The sequence below is a fragment of the Sprattus sprattus genome (genome assembly GCF_963457725.1).
Source record: "Sprattus sprattus genome assembly, chromosome: 18".
Lineage (NCBI taxonomy): Eukaryota > Metazoa > Chordata > Actinopteri > Clupeiformes > Clupeidae > Sprattus > Sprattus sprattus.
Genome location: NC_137916.1, coordinates 9,907,460 through 9,929,139, shown reverse-complemented (window position 1 = coordinate 9,929,139; position 21,680 = coordinate 9,907,460). Strand labels below are relative to the sequence as shown.

Below are 21,680 nucleotides of genomic sequence, written 5' to 3'. Positions count from 1 at the left end.
TTTAATGGGCTATTAGACCAATCATAATTAGGCCAACATTATGTGTATGCTACAAACTATACACAGTAAAATTGTATTATTACAAGAAATATAGTAGCCTATCCTTTCCTAAAATTACAACTTCTTCAAGCGGTTCAACAAATCATAAAACAGAAGTGATGCCATGTCAGTGCTAATAATGTGAAAAATGTTTCCACCAGGCACACATAAGGAACTCAGTGTTCAGCGACCCCATCAGTGCTTTTCTACTCAAAGGATCGATTCTTCATCAAGAAGAAGACAACTGCCCAGTTGCATGCAAGACATGAGTTTATGGCGTCCACCCTTCATTTTCCAACCATAACTCAACTGAAGTGCTACCTCGCACAAGCTGGCATGAATAGGCATCACACAGAGTTGGGTGGTCTTGGACGGATATGACCCTGATTAAGATACTGGCATGTCTAAGAGTGACCTCTCACCTTTGCAAATATGTGGTGAGGGCAGAAGGACATAGCATATTATGCAGAATGCAAAAGTAAGTCAGAGGTTGTCTGTCACAAGGATATGGGTGCAAAAAATTGTGTAGGGTTTCACAGAAGGCCTATACGCGAGGGCATGATGTCTTCCTTCCATGATGCCATTGGGCCTTCCTAAACAGGATGAACTTGATTCTATCTCAAACATCGTTGCTAGGTTACTCCGAAAATCATCTTAGCCTAGCTAGCTGTCTATTTGGAATATCCTAATAAAAACAAATAACGTTATAAAGACCAATATTAAGACCTTATTGCCATGGCTGGAGATTCAGAAGAAGCTCCGCAACTTGAACTTGAAGTTGTTATAGGATTTAATGGTAAAACACATTGACACATGCATTTTCGCACTTCCAGTAACATTAACTGTTAGGTGCCGCTAACTAGCAAGTTAAGGCAATGGTAAACAGCTGTGTGCCCACTCGTGTATTTTTACAGTGGCATGCTAGCTAGACAGCTAGCTGTGGTGATGTATCTTAAGAAAGAAAATTGGTCAATGGTATCGATAGCCGCTTTTTAAAATTAAGTCTGATCATTTAAAAAAAATGGTTTAAAGTTACTGTCGAAAAGTTTCCTTTTAATGTTAATATAAGTTTAACGTTAGCCTTTAAGCTAGTTTCAGCTTCAACATTAGCTTTCAAGCTTTTTGTGTGAAATTTGAACAAGACAACGTTTATTGTTTCAGGTTCAACTAAATGCCTGTACTGTAGTCATTCAACTAGACAAACAATTGATTTAATATCCTTTAAAATAAAATGTTCCATTGAGGTGTAATGGCTTGAACTATTGTTACCTCTGTTCTTTATCCCAGGACACATCGTTTCTGGAATGGTTGCACATCCAGACAGGGAGCATCTAATTTACTGCCTTGGGTGCAATATCATAATAAAAAGCCTACTCACCAATAAGCAGGATATTCTTTATGGCCATACAAACAATGTTTCTTGCGTCAATGTGTCAAAAAGTGGAAGATATCTGGCTTCTGGACAGGTCACTTTCATGGGGTTCAAGGTATGTTGATTAGCTGAGGATATGTTGATACGCTTTTCAATTTGGTTATAGCAAGTTTTGTTGAATCTTACTTCCTCTGTACTCTAGGCAGACGTTATCATCTGGGATTTTTCAAAGAAGTGTATTCATGCTCGTCTTCAGTTGCACAAGGCAAAAGTTGAAGCACTAGCTTTTTCTCCAGGTGAAAAGTACCTAGTAACCCTTGGGGGCCAAGATGACAACAAGTAAGTCTACAGTTTTTTTTTTAAATAAATTATGAGAGGCTGTGTAATGGCAACCTGTGTAATATCACTTTTATATTGCTAAGATGCACAAAACAGAAAATAGTATTACAAAGTAAACGGTACACTAATGACTACATGTAATTGCAGTGTGGTTGTGTGGAATGTGGAGACCAAAGAGGCCATTTGTGGCAGCCCTGCATCGGCCAACAGTTCTGGCCATTGCCTGACTGTGCAGTTCTGCAATAACACAGATGAGGTGTTTGTGTCTGCTGGCAAGTAAGACATGTGTTATGTTGTGAGAAACAAACTAAAATACATGATACATTGACATCAAGACAATGTTATCTTACCTCATGAAGTAAGATTCAAGGTATTAAGAAGTATGGAAGTTTTTTAAATCTCTTTATTTAAATGGCAATGCATTTTGCAATTGCCAATTCAATGTGCAGTTTTGTCATGCAATTAGAAAATGCATTTTATAATTAGTAATGTGATATGCAAAGTGGCAAGGCAATCCTTAATTCAATTTGAATAACTTATTTTAAAACTTCACTTGAATCCATTTAAGGCAGCACTGCGATTCTGGCGAAAGATTGTTAATACTTCAATAGCAATCAAATTACCTCCTTTCCTTCCAGGCTCCTGAAGCAACGCGTTGGTTGGCTGGAATTGTTTATGGTTCGGCGCGAACCACTATGTTTGTTTCCCATTTACAGCGACAGGAGGGTATTCGAAGTGAACCAAGTTACTGAATAAAAAAGTGACATCTTAACTGAAGACCCGCCTTGATGAGATGCTTGACGGACTGAATTATCAGTTGAATTTTGACACCAAAAGAGAGTGGTGACATGTAATGAAATGACTGGATGCGCTGTTTCGCTGTTTATACATTGCCATTAGAATAAAGAGACAAAAAAACTTCCATTAGGAAGTCGGTGTCTGTCAATCAGCCTCACAGAACCAAAATTGTCATTTCTTCTTCAATTAGTGGAACTGTTCGAGTTTGGGAACTAGATCTTGCCAACAGAAAAATTCGGGCAACGGAGTGTCAGAGTGGCCAACTGAAGAGGATTGTCAAGTGTGTTGAGGTGGGCTAAACAAGATGACACATGTGTGCACAAGTTTTTCAGATTCTCTTAGGGATTTGAATTGAATAGAATTACATCTTTTGTCTACAGTAACCATTTTTATCTGTTTTTAATCAATTCACTTCCAGATCCGTCAAGATGATACCTATTTCTACTGTGGCACAACCAGTGGTGACATACTGAAATTTAACCTGAAGACCAGGCTTCTTAACCGCTTTGGTCCTGTGAAACAAAAATGCATCAAAGTGAGACATCTCTCTTTCAAGATCTATATTTGGGTTTCTGATTCTGTCATTCTCATGTATTGACATTTTATATTTGTGAGTAAATGCCCTTACTTTGTGTCATTCATTCATTTTCATTTTTCTCCAGGGAGTGAATGCTATGAAAGAACTAATTACAGGTGACTTGTTGGTCGGGTCAGGAGATGGCACAATTACCCTGTGTTCTGAGTCCAACTTTAAAACTTTGAAGTAAGTATAGGATCACTGGATCATGACAACCAGACATTAAACTGTAGTAAACTAGACTGTATGCCATTTTCACTCAGAAATGACCAATCATTTTTCATATTTGGTGTCAACCACCTGAATCTATGGCACTCATAAGAAAGTAGTCAGAGGTACAGCTTAAGGTGGTAATTGAGCGGTTAGGTGGTCACTGTATGTGTGAACCAGTGAAGCATTTGAAGCCTCGGACTCAGAGAGTGTCCACCTCTTTCAGACGGGTGCAGCTGGAGGGAGGGGTGACCTCCGTCACCCTGCGGGGTGAGGGTCAGCAGTTCTTTGTGGGCACAGAGGCTTCTCAGATGTACCGCTTTAACTACGTGGACTTCAAGGAAGAAGTCATCGCCACCAGTCACAGCAGTGCAGTCGTGGATGCCGCTTTTCCCCAGTGAGTGCATTTTGTGCTGAGTAGGACGTCAGTCTTTGATGTATTCTGTTGTTTAGGTGAAACAAAAGGTTACTTGACCTGATGTCCTGTTTGTTGCCTGCAATACAGTCTCTTTTGCCACAAGAGGGTGCTATAGGACAGAATATGCAGGTGCAGGTGGAACAGGTTTTCAGTGCAAGATGTATTTGGGGACCCTGGGGCTGTAACAAAGTGTGTGTGTGTGTGTGTGTGTGTGTGTGTGTGTGTGTGTGATCAGACTAAATCATCAGTTATTACATACATTAAGCAGCCGATGTTCTGTCATTGTTGTGGTTGCAGTGGCAAATGGTAAAATTCACTTGAATGTAGTATACCTCACTCCCATATGAATTGACCTGCATGCACTGGTGCAGCAGTTTGCCATATTTACTGCTCAGAACAATTTGCTGACTAAGTACAGAGTGTTTGCAGCTAAATTCAATACGATAATATGCAATGTTTTGTGCTATCGAGGATGTGATACCCGTAAGAAAATGCAGTGCTTAAGTAATCCTTGAAGTGTTATGACTAATTGTGAGCTGAACTGTTTCCTTCTCTTAGTGGTTCCTCTGAGCTCTTTGCCACCTGCTCAGGGAGCGACATCAGAGTGTGGCACACTGACATGTCCAAGGAGATGCTGCGGATCTCTGTGTCCAACATGACTTGCAATGCCATCACTTTTACAACAGATGGCACAAGCATTATCAGTGGTAGGGTCCCTATCTCCCAAGCTGTCCAGTAGTCTCTGATGTCCTGGTGTGGTGTCTCTCACCTTTAACAGACTAGTGCAATGATCAGCAGCTCCTATGTAAATATTACTGCCAGTATTATGAATATGAAGAATAGGAATATATGAGATTAATTGTTGGTTAAAATGTGACTTCATTTCTAGATTGAGTCCTTATGCAAATGCCTCAGGGAAAGCTCTAATGTGTAACATTATCTGCCAAGTAAACAAATAGTCACATGCTTGAGACTCACATGGTGGAATGTGTCCCTCCAGCCTGGAATGATGGGAAGATTCGAGGCTTCACACCTGAAACAGGGAAGCTGAGGTTAACAGTGGAGAACGCCCACAGCATGGGGGTAACTGCCATTGCTATCACCAAGGACAGTAGCAGGATCGTGAGCGGGGGTGGTGAGGGGCAGGTGAGGCTGTTTGTGTTCTGTTTATGTCCTGTTTGTGTCCTGTTTATGTCCAATTTCATTGAAAATGTGATGACATCGTGTTCATGCATCTATTTTGCTTTAAAATACTACTAAATGCTCTGAACCTAGTTGTGAGGTTATGCCTAACTCCTACCGTGTCTGAATACCAGGACCTCATTGCTGTTGTGTTTGGACTGCCTTTGATCATTGATATTTAGTTTTATTGTCATAGCCCCTCACAATGATGCGATAATGTAGATAGCATAGTGTAATGCAACACATAGCCTAAACATGGATTTGTGGTTGGAGAGAAGGTTCGGGTCTGGAAAATCCTGAAAGACTCACACACACTACTGGAGATCATGAAGGAGCATAAAGCTTCAGTCAACTGCATTAAGATCAAGAGCAATGACAAGGAGTGTGTCACGGCGAGCTCAGATGGTACCTGTATCATCTGGGATCTAGTGTGAGTGAAATGGCGACTTTGTGCTTTACTGACTGACTGATGTCTTTTGAAGCCACAACATTGATGTTATGCGTCACATCTGTTAATAAGTAATGGTTATGTGGTAGTGTGGTTTCAGCTATTTTCAGTTACTTGTGTAACAAGACTTATGACAGGTGTAAAAAAAGAGCTTGATAACCTGGGCAGATTTGTATTTAAGTGTGGTATAGCGCAATTCATCTCCAAATTCTTTCATTGAGGCTTTAGATTAAACCAATTTTCTAGTTCTTGAACCTATAATCTTGGTGCTGGTGCCATATAGTTGAATTGTTGAGGTAATGGTAATGGGCTCAGTACATACTCTATGCTGATTGTGTCTCATAATTTTACATAAGTTCTGATATTGGTATACTATCCCTGCAGACGTTTTGTCAGAAATCAGATGGTGTTGGCCAACACTTTGTTCAAAACTGTCTGCTACCATCCTGACGAGGATCAGATCATCACCAGTGGCACAGACAGAAAGGTAAATTACTATAATTGGTATGTAAATGTGCCTTCCTCAAAAGCTCATCCTGTTTATGGGTATGCATCTTCAAAGTAAACATATATAATAACAATATAGTTTAATTTTCTCTATATCCTTAAGACTGTAGTTATAGTAGCACTGGTGAAAACATCACAAAAGCAGTCAAACAAACAACAGAGTAAAACAGGCCAACCAGGTTCAGGTTTCTTGCTGGTGCTTCATCTTAGATCCCTTACAAAGCCCAGGAAATGCGAGATAAACCTGAAACAACTCAGATGTCTGCTTCTGCTCACTGTCTTTCCCATCGTTGTGCTTTTATTATGCTTATGTAGATGAGAACGCTACTGTGGCAGTAAGCACCATGCAAACATTACAGACATTCAAACTAAAGATGTGGCTCGAGGATGGCAAGCATACCAGCATTGACAATAAAATGCCATTTCCTACATATTTTGTGTTCCTAATTACCAAGAAAGCAGCACAGTAAAAGCGGGATGTGTGTCTTAAACGGAAGTTAGGTTATTTCTATAAATAACTCCAAATAACAATTGCAATAGGAGGCCAGCCTCAGAAGGAGACAGTTGGCTACCCAAGAGACGATCACAGGCACATTCACAGGCACAAACATGTTCTTAAGCACAGCTTCTTGTTTGGTTTGACAGACACATCCAGCTTTAGTTTGCATAGGGAGAACTCATTATGAGAAACTGAAGAAAGCAGTTTGCAGTCCAGAAATAAGTTATCTGTTGCTGTTACATGCTGACACACACTATATCCCCTGATGTTAAAGTAACATAATGCAACAATATTACCTTTAAATAGCAGCTTAAAAATCATTTGTATGTGACTTGACTTGTATTACGGAGAACTGCATCTGTGCCACTGCCTCGGCATGCCTGGTGTGCCTAGTATTCACTATGTCATTTTGGGGTATAGGGCGTGAGGCCTCTCGCAAGAACTACGTAACGCTTTATGGCACCACCTTATACATCAACAACTAAACCCATGTGCATGTTGCATGTGCAACTAAACCCATATAAGAGGAAGTCTGTATGGACATCATGGTAGAGGCGACGAAAAACTGCGAAAGATGTTGTCGGAGATAGAAAGAGAAAAAGCGAGAGTAACCAGGCAACTTTGAAAACCTAACTCGGCTATCTTAAAATAAATTACGCTGTCCAATGTATATTAAGCATGTTGCCGACATAATTTTATAAGATTACACATAATACGCAACGCTATCATATAGGGGGCTGAAAACGCAAGCATTATCTCAGCAAATTTAAAATTGGTCATTCTTGTTTTAGTTTTTGGTTATGTTAGCGTTCATCTCCCATATCAAAATGAACAAAACTATGCAAAGTCATATTTGTGGACAATTTTGTGATATCCCTTTACCTTGTCAGTCTTCATGCTTCTTTGGCTTCAGCTGTTGTCTTTGCCGGTTCCATATCCTCCATATCCCATATCCTGTGTCTTTGCGTTTAGGAGTGCTACAACTACTTTTCAACTTACTTTTAGGAATGACAGATTGCTGAAGTTACATATGTAGCAGGAGAGACTGTTGTGTAGGATAGCCTTTCAATGAAGGGCGTATTAATCTGACTTAATAACCCATACACTCACAAATGTAAATGCTGGCTAGCATTAGCTCTTGGCCCCATAGACTAAGCTTTCTAACATTGGCTTGTTAAACTTGGATGTTTCTTGCCTGGTATGAAGCCGTAGGCAAATGTTCCACTATTTTACAAATTAACACTTTCAAACATACAAGATGTAAGAGCATCATCCCGCAGTTTTCCATTTTTGTATTTTCTCTTCTGCTCTTGACTATAGGGCCTTTCCACCTTTACCATTTTTCTTCTGTAAATTGTTGCCTATAGCCTTCATATTGTCACTATGGGGGCAATCAAAACAAACCACAGGGAGAGAAAGGGGCACCACAATTCCTAATATTATTATGTCAGTGAAATATAGAGTGTATAACCTATATCCGTTTAATGGTGGAGTAGTCTGAAAGGTAGATTGTAAATTATTATTATCTATTTCAATTTATTTGTATGCATATATTTTTTTGGTGCCCCTTGGTGCACTTCCTGTTGAGCAGTAAAACATAGAAAGGGCCTTGTAGCAGATTATACTTGGTTGACTACTTTACTTTACTTCTATGGAAACATGTAATTTTATATTTGTTGGTGATGTATGTATTTGTGGGTTACATGCTGTGTGGAATGTCTCTTGATAGATTGCTTATTGGGAGGTATATGATGGGTCTGCTATCCGGACGTTGGAAGGATCTCTCTCAGGTGCCATCAATGGCATGCACATCACCCTGGATGGAAAGTATTTTGTGACAGGTATAGTAAATGTGTTCTCTTTTTATATTCATTGACTCTGGACATGTTCAAAATAGACACACAAAGCAGATTTGACACGCAGACCTGATGATGTTTCAAATTCTTAAAGGAGTGGAAAACCCCACAGTTGCATTATCCTTCTTTTACTTAGAGGCAATTTTTAGGACAAACCCCAGGCAGGCCCCAGTGGGCTTGGAGGCTACGTTAACCTTGGAGGATTTTGAACAATTGACTTTCTTTAAAAGTAACACTTTTCCAACTCTGTCTGCCATGCCTAAATAGTGATGAGGTGTTATAATGTCATCCTGCATACAGGGGGAGGTGACAAGCTGGTCAAGTTGTGGGGATATGACAATGGAGACATGTCACATGTGGGTATCGGACACAGTGGCAGCATCACCAGTGTTAAAATCTGCTCCAACAACAAGTACATTATCAGCACCAGTACAGATGGAGGAGTGCTGAGGTGGAGGTTCCCTGAGCCTGCTCATTGAGTACTGGTCTTAAACTGAATTCAAAAGGGGACTCATGAACAGAAGGAGAATGGCTGGTCCTACCAGTTTACTAACTTGTCATTTGAAATATTATTATTATATTTTCGTACCAAACATTGGAGAACTGTTCTTGAGACACTTCTGTTTTTTTTCTTTAATCTTTATAAATGGTTTGACATTTATTTTCTGTAGACTTGATTCATTACAGCCTAAATTGCTGTCACCTGTGAGTACATTTAATCTGTTGAAATTTGAGCTATGAGACAATCTCACACATTACACAACAGCAGAGGGCTCAGTGTGCAACTGTTAAACACATCCAACTACTGTAACAATTGTAGCCAAACATAGGCTATGACGTTGTATTCTTAAAAATATTCTCGCTTTAATAGACCGAGAAAATCAAAGCATTTCATGTTGTGTGATATAGTGCATAACCAATTTAGTGCCTTTAAATGGTTAACTGTTAAATTGAGTGGGGTGATGTTTTCGTGCTTGGCCTGAGGTGAAATGTAGCTAGGTGAAGCCTACTGCCAGTTCAGCGCGCTTTACAAAAACCTCCAACTGCGAGCGTGATCAGCGGGAGGATCACTACGTGCAAACACTGGGCGCGGCGTCCCTCTCGCGCGCAGAGAATGACAGCTCTAGCAAGTCTGAACTGTCGGAATGCTCGAGACGTGGAAATGTTCATGGCTGTTTTCCCCCGTGCCTTGGCACCGTTTGTCCGTGCCATCATAGTTAAACCTCTGCCCGTGCTGTGCCGCTTTTGGGCTGAAAGACCTTAACTGCAGACAGGTGAAGAAGCTTTTACCAGAACTGCCTCCGGTTTTCTCTCTGTGAGTAGTGAAGGCTCTTCGGATAGTAATGGATACAATAGAGACCAAAGCAAAAGACGAATCAATGAAAACCAAGACCGCGAAGAACAAAGAGAAGAAACAAACTGCAGCAAAGTTGTTTCGAAAGAAATCTTTCAAGTCAGTGGGAAGTCTTATGAATAAAATTCTGAAAACTTTGGGCACATGGACTCATGTAGGGGACGCTGATGGAGAAGGACGGGAAGGAGAAGATGATGACGGGGGATTTCGGGACGGTACACCTTGCACCCTCAGTGCGAACTCAGGCTATATGAAAGAAGACATCCAGGTCGCGTCCGAGCGATTGACGAAAAAAAGTTTCACAGTTTCGTCCCGTAACTGCCTCAAAGAAAGATTGTCCTTGTCTTACGGGGACAAAACTCCAGGTGTCCTTGGTTTGAAAAACCACGGAAACACTTGCTTCATGAATGCAGCTGTTCAGTGCTTAAGTAATACCGATTTACTGGCGGAATACCTTTGCCTTGAACGGTACAAATTGGATTTCAGTGAAAGGAGAATCAATGGAATTGTAAAGACTGAAGACGTGCAGTCTGCCCAGGGAGAGGTGACCGAGCAGTTGGCGACGCTTGTTAGGGGGCTATGGACTCTGGAATACACTCCTCAGTTATCCGTGGAATTTAAGGTAAGCTAAGTTACGTATGGCAGCACTCTAAAGCATTTGAATTATGCCAGTTACAATAGCCTCAATGTTTAAATGACACACATTGGATACATAAAACTGGCCCATATGTAGCCTTTTGATATGTATATAGACGCGAGGTTACAGGATTACAATTTGGGAAGAGTCCAGTGGGTTTCTAACGGAAGAACCCCTTATTCTGTAAAGGCTGGTGTGAAGAGTAGGATGTGATTTTGTGTTCACTGCCCTTTTTTCTCAAGGTCAAAGTGCGCGGGATTCCGTTGTTGGTGTGACAACAACAGCGCGCTACTGCTGCACTACTAAAGAACCATGCTTACATAAAATCAACCTGTGTTGAACCGTGGTCGCTGCATTGGTATGAATTATTAGACATGAACCATTTGAATAGCTGTTGTGTTCCACACATAAGCTGGATCTCACAAAAATTGTTATCCTCTAATCATTAAACAAAATTCTGTGCCATCAAAGGTTTCAGCAAAAGTTCTGAGTTTCTGGAGTGCTTGTAGACAAACAAACATGCTGTTGGGGGGGGGGGGGGGGGGGTAAAAAGTTTGGAAAAGCACTTCTGCTGAACCAGACAAGTGACTTTGGACAAACATTTAATGGCTTTCATCACAGAGGGCAACACATATCATACTTCAAATAATTTTTACATTTTTTACTGTAAGAGTCCATCATATACTCTTTAAATAATATCTGTTTTAGTCCAAATCTGTTGAATAATCATTTTTGATATGGAAGTGTTTTCACCCAAAACTGAGTCTCTTATCGACAGAGCTGTTTATGCAGCTTATCAGCAGGACTCAACACAAAGTCCTCCCCTGTGGGACAGAGGGCCCATTGAGTCTGCTGCTCCCTGAATGCTGATGCTGCAGGTGGCCAGCAGCGGTGCGCCACAGAGCCCAGGGGCACAGGGTCACCAGGTGTCTGGGCAGAAGCGCTGAGCTGACAGTCTGCGCTGAGCAGGACAACATTACAAAGCACTCTAAGAACTATAAGCTTCAGCAATAGGATGCCGCTCACTTTGTTAAGCCAAAATTAGCCAGAGTGACGTCTCACGTAGCTTGGGAATACAAATCTGTCTCATATTTCGCTGTGTCAAGGCTTTTATGGTCTTATCATGATTGTGAGTTCAGCCGTGACTAGAGGATGAAAGACCAGTGGTATTTAAGCTGCCACACAAAAGGCCACTGGGAGTAATTTGTTTGGGAACATTTCACAGCAGTTATCAGAGGTGATATACATGTTAATGTGCATTAATGCTGGTGGGGGATCTTATTTATTCATGCATCACAGGTATTGTAAGTTGACTTGTGAATGCAGAAAGATTCAGCCAAGTAGGGGAAAAAAAACATTACAAAAAGAATCCCTCTGAAGTGTGGACAGAGGATCACTTGATCATGGCTGTTAAAATCAAGGCTTTTCTTTTCTCCCTTGATAGTGACTGATGAAAGAGTCTGATTGGCCAGGGTCTCGCCATGTATCTCCTGGGTCTAGAGAGTGATTGACAACAGACTTCTGAACTCCAAAATCCAGACATAAAGTAAAAAGGCTCTTGGCTTCCCCCAGTCTGGACGATGTGTATAGAGACAGATTACATACTCCTTGGGCCTACAGAAAACAATATTTGTGGAGCATGTGACAGTATCAGCTCAACCACCCCCACCCCAAACCCTCCAGCTCTCCCACACTGCCCACATATTCTGAGGAGCAGAGAGAATGAATCACCCTGCTCCGATGCCTGAGGCGCTAAGCTCTGGATTGTAGCTAAGCTTCATATCTCAAGGTAAGAGCAGAGAAGGGAGGATGATGTGGGCATAGGGGGAGAAAGTCCACGTTATGTTATTCCCGGAAATGGTAATCACTCTAGAAGAAGTGGAGGTCCAAGGCTTATGTTTGCATGAGAACACCCAACATTGTTCACATCTTGAAACAGGATTTTTGCTGTGCTTATTCTCCTGTGTCAGAAATTGTACAGTGTACAGTGATAGACTTAAGGAGTTGGCGCTTTAAAAAGCCATTTAGAGCATCAAAATAATTGATTGGGTGGCAATGATTAGAGGGGATGTTTTGATGCATGTTGCCATTATGGCTAACCACAGTGGTAGGTGACACACTTGGTCATTTAGATGAATTGCAGTCATCCTTAGGCAGTTTTTCAGTTTTTTTTCAAAGCCCTGACTTCCCACAACCAAGTACTACAGGTTGTCAGTGTTACAGTAGGGCATATGGGGTCCATTGACAATACAGTATGTTAGTACTTTACTGTTTTTAAACAAGGTGAACCTCGTAGATACGTTTACTGTGACGGTGACCTTCTGTTTGTTTGAAAGTGTACGGTGCATATGGTGGTGTAAAGTTGGATCACAGTCCCAGTCTTCTCAGACAGTAATTCACATACAGTATCTCATCACTCTATGATTTCAGCATCGTGTCTTAATAGGACTTAGTAATATAGACTAAGTCCTATTAAGACTAATTGTATAAGTTACAATTGACTAGACTTGATGAAATACTTTAAGTTTCCCTTGAACTGGGGAAGTCTTCCTGTTCAACGCAAAGCCCCTCTGTTGTGTTTAGTTAGGTCTTGTGATGTGCTACCATGTTGAGTTAATGTCCAGGCCATCTAAAATGGGATCTTCAAGCACTCCGAGCAACTGCTATAGCCCTGTAAAATTATCTGTTGTCACAAAGAGTTTTGTGTGGTAGACCTAATGATTCCCTTGAACCTGACTGCAAATTCCACCCATAAACAGTCTAGGACCGTAGACCTATAATTTGATCAAGAACTCTTCAAGAGTAATATACGTTTTATGAAGTCAGTAATTATCCAGTGCAAAACAAGTCTGATCAGGCTTAGGACGTGACACAGGGGGCAGGACCTTGAAGAAATGGAAATGTCCCTAGCTAAAACAAATTAACCTGCTTTTGTGTTTCGAGATCTCTGGAATGCAAAACAGAAGGGGGTTGAGAAAGTTCAAGAGAATGTTATGCATTTGTGCTTTGTTATAGTGGTCTGAGAGGACCAAAAGCACTTTAAATCTTAACATTAAATTCTACAACCTTGAGAAGTTTCCTTAAGTGTGAAACACATTCAGTTGTATTAGTGGTTGTGGGTAGTCTGGGAAGTCCCGCCCCACTTCTTTCGGCCAAATTGATTTTGCCTCTGCAGTGGGTCTGGCCAACTTTGGATACCCGTTCATTTCAAGATTTCCAGAATCCTTGGAGCCAATCACAAACTGGCTTTTGGCTACCTGGCGCGCCATTGGCGGATTTAAACTTACCACGGCTACTTTACAAAATCTACTGCACGGAGAGTTTTTAAACATTGGACATGGTGGCCGCCGAAGCACCGCAAAACTTCGATAAGGCAAGTTTTCTTTGAAAACAGAACAGAAACTTGCCCTGGAACAATTCATACAGAAAAAATATGTGTTTGCTTTATTACCGATCGTTGTATCGTTGTATAGTATCGTTGGTCTGATTGGTTAAAGGCGTGTCCAATTACGTGAGTGAAGTGGATCGCTGATGAGTAGTTGGCCAGACTAACTGAGCAAATGCAATGCAGTGAAGGGGCAGGGAATTCCCAGACAAGGTTGTGGGTCTAATGTCAGAAGGTTTGTTTTCCCCTCATCTTTGGTTAGCTAAGGTTTAGCTTCATGCTTGTCTTTCAAGAGTAATATTAGCATCTAGCTACTATGCCTTCATTGCAATTGTGGAATTTCTTGGGGGTTGACAGGATATAGTAGTTAACTGGATTAGGGTGATACTCTTCTTGACCGCCCTCAGAGTCCAAGTTAATTATCGACCTGTGTGCATTTCTGCATATGTGTATGACGGCTTCATGCAGCCACACCACAACCAGAGTTAAGGAATGCGTCAATATTTGGGATTGTGGTAACTAGGAGATAAAACGCCTACACACCCACACTTCTGTCTGTCCACTCTGGACCAAAACATTCCCCCTGATCAATATACATCTGCAACTCTGCATAGTGTGAAAGCTTGTCCGTTGGACGTGAATCTTTTGCAGTCATTTATTGTTGGAGGTTTACAAACAGAAATGCGATTAAAATTCTGAACATTTGTGAGACTCTGTCCATTTGCTGTGTTGCAGTGATAATTTATTTCGGTAAATCTTGTTTATTGACGAGTCGTTCCATCCGCACATAGAATTGCAAGCTGGCTGCTTTTATATAGCCGTAATAATTTTATCTTTGCAATGCGTCTCTAAGCAATATGCATTCAAAGAGCTCATAATTTGCCGTGTCAATTGTCAGATCTCTTCAGAAGGCAGCTCTGTCATATAAGTACACGAGCAGTTATTTCAGGGAACTCGGTCAGTAATGAACTTGTGTAGAACTGAAGTGGGTGAAGTCTATTTATTTATGCTGTTGTGAGCTGTAAGGAATGTCTCTCAGTAGGATGCAATCGGAGCAGAGTCTGGTTTCAGTTCTCGGTTACAGCAGCACCATAGCAGTGTTGTTATTAAAGCTGGTCTGATAGATACGTGTTGATCACACTATGTAGTCTGCCTGGAGTTTTTAAAATAAACATTCACTGAACAGTGCAGTTTTTTTTTTTTTTAAAGGACATTGGCTGCATTCACTGCAACTTCATCTTACTTGTTTTATCCGCCAGATCCGTTCACAGGGCCTCAGGAGCTAATGAGAAGGAAAGCAGTCAGTTTTTCACAAGTTGTAACATCAGTTAAGAAGAAAAAGGTGTAAGAATCACATTTACAGGTCTGTTTGGTCAATTGTTGGATTGCTCCGAGCTAAACTGTTAAGTTTTTCTGCAAGTACATGTTTCCCCATAAGGGGGACTGGGCCAGCAACACCACAGAAAAGTTCATTTAGCTAACAGCTGGCTCTCTATTGTGTCATTTGACCAAAATCTTGTGTAGTAATGCAGTGTGACCAGACTATGAGGACATCGACAGTTTTAAACATTCACTTGTTCTTTATTTTTGAAGTACGAATTAGACCAAATGTAATGTTAATCGGAATCATTGCAATTCAGACAGTTAATAGTTAATAAGGGGTTGTTGGACAAATTGTAAGGCATTGTCCATGTCTAGACCATTAATATTCTTTCTCTTTTTACTTCTGTTCCATTCAGTTGTGATCTTTTGATCAGATTCACCATCCTCTGTCAGCCTCTCAGCAGAGCATGTATCATTATCTCAAATTAGTGTTTTCAAACTTGGTTGACTTTCAAGGTCAGGTCACTCTTCACTGCGCACAAACCCTACTCTTTTGTGCTCGTCTTGAGTTTCCATGCTCAAACCAACTGAATACACAACAATTCTTTCCATGGTGCAGCTAGTGGAAAGGTTCTGTTCACGTTTTGAAAGGTGTGGGTATATGTACATATAACTGCTGTACAATGAAGTTGCTTTGGATGTAGTCTTGCATAAAAAGGAAACCTACACTCTCATGTCTCTACTGGAAACTCCTGCCAGTCCTTGCTCTTTGAAATGGTGTGGCAAAACATCAAGCTCCTTTGAGTCCCTGTAATTCCCCCAAGCTTTATGTATGAGAGGTTGGTCTTGGACATGGTCCAGTGGAGTGATTGGTCTTTGAAGATGTGTCTCTTACAGCCACTCCTTAACAGTTTAAGGTGGCTCACCTGTGTCAGTGGTGCAGAGGTGCTCTTAACCAAAATCTGTGGGTAATTGCTTAGGCTTTCCATGCACCACTCCACATTTCCCCTTTGTGTATCTAGTGAACATCAAGTGTTACTTGCCTCTCTTGTGGCAGTGAAAAAGTACTGGGCAGTGTAAGTATTTTGAACAAGCTGACACGCTGGGTAGCAAAAGTACTGCCGACTGCACATTGTCCGTCATCATAGAGTATGTGTTTGTGTTCTGCATTTTAGACCAGTGGAAAGGCTTGAAGATAGACCTTCCTTCTGCAATTATTATCTGATCCAAATCACCTTAACCAAATCCTGATGAGGGACATAATTAGTTAGCTGAATCAGCTATTGTTAGGGTAGCAGCGAAGCTCAGATGGAGAATACATCCTCAGAAGCAGGGTAAAATCTCACTGCTGTTGAGACCATGAGCCAACAGTGATTCATCAAAGTGCACTAAACCAAAGATTTGCATCAGAGCAGTATTGGCTCAAGCAAGATAAACATATATTTATGCAGATGTCGTTACTGTTGTTCTGCATGGTGGCCCATATAAATATAGACGCCCATTTTGCGGCACTGAGTGTGTCATAGAACAAACAATTGTCATTGTTACTAGTGGAAACAAAGACATCTGAAATAGCAGTTGATCAAGGTGGTCCATTCTTTGATTAGGGTCAAAAAAGTGCAGGCTAGTGGTATCACAGGAATGGTTCAATGTGAGGAGCTTAAGCCCAATTTGCAATGCAAGCATACCACTGTGCCATGATGGCCATCTGACTGATGCAAGACAAAGAAGTGGGAATCACAGTGGTCGCTTTGGATGAAGGGATGCCACTGCTGCCACGTGTGTGTGTGTGTGTGTGTGTGTGTGTGTGTGTGTGTGTGTGTGTGTGTGTGTGTGTGTGTGTGTGTGTGTGTGTGTGTGTGTGTGTGTGTGTGTGTGTGTGTGTGTGTGTGTGTGCGCGCGTGTGCGTGTGTGCGTGTGTGAATGAGTGAGTGATCACAGATGCTGTGGTGAATGCACACAAAGATGGTGAATTTCACGCTGTGGTCTACAGCCTGCTTGGGCTGTGGATAACACTGGAAGAAACAGTCTTAAAAAGCACATAATCATTTCTATTTTCCAGCTGTTCCTGATTGCTTCCTCTCATCCTGATATGCTGTCAGTGCCTGCGATTAAAATCATTTGGTGCTGTTTGTCTTCCTCTGTATTTAGTTTGGTGATGATTTACACAACTCAAGAGAAAAGTGTGTGTGTGTATGTGTGTGTGTGTGTGTGTGTATGTGTGTGTTTGTGTTTGTGTGTTGTGAGAAATGTGTGTATCATCATAATCTTTTATTCATGAAACATGAATGCTGTTTATTTTTGTCTGAAATTGGGCCACTCTCAAGTCTGAGTGGAGAAGCAGCGTAGAAATATTTTAAGGGAGTAGCCATCAGCTGCAACAAAAAAATGTTGAATTGCTCAGGTGACCCTCTCCTTGTTTTCTTTTGTTCAGAGTATTGTGTCCAAATATGGCACTCAGTTCCGGGGAAATTCCCAACATGATGCCCTGGAATTCCTCCTCTGGCTCTTGGACCGTGTTCACGAAGACATCAATCCCACCTTCACAAACCACCAAAACAAGGGCAAAGCTTCTGGAAAGGTATGAGGGGGTCACTCTTAGCATCCTTTCACCTTTATGCTTTTCTTCCCCTGTCCTGTACTTCGGTTGTGCTGTGGTATTCACTGTTTAAATGGGCTGAACTGTTTTGAACTAGAAAGAATATGATACATAGAATAGTGTTATGAAAAGGTTTTAGTATTACAAGTTTTTCTTCTGTATATTCTCTGTCTTGGGTTAAATGATTGTGAGGCAAATGTGTGTAGCTAGTGGTGTGTATTTGCCCTCTAACTGTACACCAAAGATGAAGGGGACTGTCCTTTTAAAACGTCCTATCCCTGGCCATGTTCAATGCTGTTCTTGTCTGACAGTGGCTGTTCGCACCTAAAGTTGAATGTTTGGCCCCTAAATATACATTCCCTAATCCTAAAGAATCCAGAGGTATGTTTTGTTTTGACTGGCTACTTCCTGTGATTACTAAGCATGAGGTTCTCACTGAGTGCTTACATTTCCCAAATGGTACGAGAGACAGTCAACGGTTTCATGTCCGTGCTGTTAAAAAGTGGCCAAACAAGGTTTTATGTCGTTTTATGGCTGTTTTGTGTCGTGGTTGTGTCTTTTGGTGAAGATTTACAGTAGAAAGCATGGAGCCATTTGTAGATGTCTGTGTTCTCTTCATGCACCTCCAGGAACACCCACGGCTTACTATGAAGCCTGAAGCCCCCTGGGTAGAACTTTGATCTGTGCTATTGTCGCTATTCCTGTAGAAATGGATGTATTATTAAAATTTGCATATGTGTATGTGTGTTTGTGTGTGTGTGTGTGTGTGTGTGTGCGTGTGTGTGTGTGTGTGTGCGTGCGTGTGTTTACATTTATGGATGTGCATTTAACAAAGACCCCCTGCATCATTAAAACTGTCATTAAGAGGTATCAGTTCCATCACAACATTGTAGCAGAAACCCATGGCTATTGTATGTAAGCATTTAAGTGGTAGCTGATGCCTAATTATGATTTAAGTAATTGTTTAATGGCAGTATTGAATGACCAGACCAACTTTTCCATGGGGCTGTTCTAACATTTTGATTCAGACAGTGAAACAGATAATGTAACCCAGGAAAGGTGTCAAGACGCCATGTCTGTTCTCACCACAAGGATGAAGAGAAGCTCTGAGTCTGGAATCTGTCATCCTGAGATAAGGACTGTCAGCATGACCTGATGACACGTTCATGGGAAAGGGAAAAAGGCTACATATTTTACAAACACAGTGGGACTTAATCATGGAGCAAATCCTGTCAGACATGCCGCAGGATTTAGTCCGGACCAGTTAAGGTTTAGCCCGGACCAGTTTCTGTTGAGTTATTGTGGTTTATCTGTTGTACCCCCCTTATGTTTTTCCATGATTCCATTATTCTTATGTTACATGTTCCTGTACACTGAAAAAAACAAGATAATATGTTTTTAGGTTTTTGGAAACACAAACAGTGGTTAGCTTTTCTGCATTTGTTTACAGCACACTTTGTCCATATGGATAAAACTATCTATTGAGATGAAGAGTAACTGTCCAGTCTGGTTTTTATGGCACTGGACTTGACCCTTGAATCCATCGACTGCGAGTCACTCTTCCTGAGTGATAGCTCCGCTCAGGCTGTGTAAATAAATGAATGAAACGTAAAAACCAACGTCAACATTCCCACTTCCCTGCAGCTGGGGCACAGAGTGAGAATCCTCGGAAGCCGTCCCCATTGTGAGCCAGGGCTTTGGCCCGTGACCAGGAAAATCCTCATATCACTCTGGTGTGAGTGGGGCCTGAAGAGGCCGGTGTTTCTCTGAGGAAACATCACGTCAGTCCTGTCAGCGTGAAAAGACACAAGACATCACTAAAACCGCTGAGATCCATCTGGAAGGCTGGGTGCTTGCACTTAGCCTTGCGTCTGCCAGCTACCTCTTTCTGGACATGATGGATGTGCCTGCATGGGAAAGCATAAAGATCGGTCTGTTATGAATGGGACTGGCACATGATATCAAACAGGAAAGATACAAGGAAGGAGAAGACTGCCAGGAGTGTGTGACCAAGTCCAAAGGCACATGTGAAAATCTGCTCATGGGGCCAGTTCAGTAAACTGGTAAACGGAAGAAGTGACAAACTTGGGATTAAAAATGCCCCTTCTGTGGTAAACACACACCGTCATTGTCGTATCCTTGTGCAGGACAGAAAATCATTTTTGACAGTTGTCTCTAATATGTGGCCATCTCCCCTGTGAAACTGCCACTGAAGGCTCTGCCGACACAAGTGTTGCCATGGATATTATTTTTTATCAGCATGAAAACATGCGGCCTGGCGGTCCACTGCCTAAGAACCTAAAGAAAAATTGCTCACCCCCTCACCTTCTGTCCCATCTCATGGGATTTTGCTCTGAAGGACAGGCGTTCTTTTGACCCATATGTGCTGTAGTGTGTTTGATGATTCACTCCATCCTCTTATGAGACTAGTCTCACATTTAGTGTGCAGGATAGATGTGAGGAGAAAGATAGAAAAGAGACTCGGAGAGAGTGTCTGTGGCTTCTGGGTTTGGAGACCGTAAGCCCATGGGTGTGTGCTATGTCATTTGTGTCCAAAATATGGGTCACTAACCCCTCAATTGGCTAGGATCATTTTGACATCCTGAGATTTTACATTCCTTATGACCACTTCAGTATTTCATACCATACACACAGTGACTACATTTTCACACAGGGTAATAATACAGCTAGCCTTTCACCGTCTCTCAAAGGATCTGAGTGCCACAGCCTCAGAAATGTGGCCAGGATAAAAGACTAGTGAAACCCTTTTTACAAAAGGGTTGCTCACACAGAGAGAGACTCAGTTCGTATAGTTGTGACTTGGCAGCGAGTGAAGCAGTACGCTCTCTGCTTTTTAAGAAACACTCTTGAAAAGAATTGGGGTTCATTTTGGGGTCATGTTGCTCCTTTCACATAGCAGTGAAATATTCATAATTACTCTGTTGAACACAATTATAATGCAGTTGAAGTTTGTCTTGAGTGCTTCAGATGGGATTGGAAAGAGTGGTTGCCGTGTATTCCATTTAAAACCATTACGCTGCAGTGTTGAGAGTGTCTGAGACTTAATTGTGGTCTTGATGGTTTTGGATGGTTGCTCCTCTAACATTATGCTGATTTTGTCTTCCAGTGCACAACAAAAGAGACCTTAGGAAAGTAGGCAGACAGAGTTGACATTTGTGTGAGCCTTGTGATTTTCTGATTCCCCAGATTTTTGCTCTAACAAACATTTAGTAACATTTAGTGTTCATGAATGTTAGAAAAAGTCTGATTTGAATTCAGAAAAGAGAGTGTGTGTGTGTGTGTTTCTGTGTGTGTGTGTGTTTCTGTGTGTGAGAGAGGTTTGTGTTTGTGTGGTTTAGTATATTTTAACTATTTGGTGTAGAAAAGCCACACAGCACAAACAGTGTCTAAATAAGGCAGAGGCTTTGCAGTGATCCCCGTGTAAGAGTCAGTCTGGCGATTGCGATTGTGTAGATCGCAAGGCAGAGCATCCAGTGGGTTTAACACTGCACATGAAAGCATTTCGCTAGTGTTACACCATGAGCAAGACCCTAAGCACAAACATGGGTCACACACAAACACAAACCTCTTTCACGCACTCAAACAAAAAGACACACACACATCTGTGTGTGTGTTTATGTATCTTCCTCATTTACTACACACGCTCAACATAACTCTTACTTCATCCCTGGTTTGTTGACCGTGCATCACTGTGGAGACAGAGTACCGTACGTGCCATCTTGCTGTGTGATGAATGAGGGCTTTTGTGAGCTGCGTGAAGAAAGAGTTGCTTGTTTCCACACGGCCAGGCGTGAGGGAGAGAGGTGAGAAGCGCATCGGCAATGTCACCGAGCTCAGGGCAGGGTGGAATGTGATGGGAAAGAGAGGGTGGAATGGAACTATATCTCTGCCTGAGCACCTCTGACCAAAAGCTGTCAGTGTCAAGCGGCATGTCTCTGTTGCGATCGGACATCCTGGCAGGTCTCACCGCACGTTTATTAGTCTAGTCACAGACATACCACCATCATCAGTGTGTTACTTAGCATTACAAGGTGTTTTGATATTAAACTAGAAGAAATGTGGCAACTGAAAATTAGGGGTGTGCAAAAAAATCGATTCACATTCGTATCGCGATTC

At 41.6% G+C, this 21,680-nt stretch overlaps 2 protein-coding genes across 2 annotated transcripts in view; both read left to right on the top strand.

Annotated features, from left to right (window-relative positions):
- Positions 1-774: 774 nt before the first annotated feature.
- Positions 775-8,724, top strand: LOC308379567 (cilia- and flagella-associated protein 52-like; the record flags this gene model as incomplete). Its single annotated transcript, XM_080856762.1, has 14 exons — positions 775-835; positions 1,327-1,526; positions 1,614-1,750; positions 1,898-2,026; positions 2,739-2,838; positions 2,967-3,083; positions 3,211-3,311; positions 3,562-3,732; positions 4,312-4,460; positions 4,754-4,899; positions 5,214-5,365; positions 5,768-5,870; positions 8,119-8,230; positions 8,546-8,724. 14 exons carry the CDS (start codon positions 775-777, stop codon positions 8,722-8,724), a joined length of 1,857 nt encoding a protein of 618 aa, XP_080712888.1.
- An 864-nt stretch (positions 8,725-9,588) lies between these two features.
- usp43b (ubiquitin specific peptidase 43b) overlaps positions 9,589-21,680 on the top strand; it is a gene marked incomplete at both ends in the record, with an annotated part of 65,152 nt that continues 53,060 nt past the window's right edge. Inside the window, 2 exons of the mRNA XM_080855817.1 lie at positions 9,589-10,221; positions 17,379-17,525. Of these exons, the coding sequence (XP_080711943.1) occupies positions 9,589-10,221; positions 17,379-17,525 (780 nt within the window). The remainder of the gene's footprint in view (positions 10,222-17,378; positions 17,526-21,680) is intronic.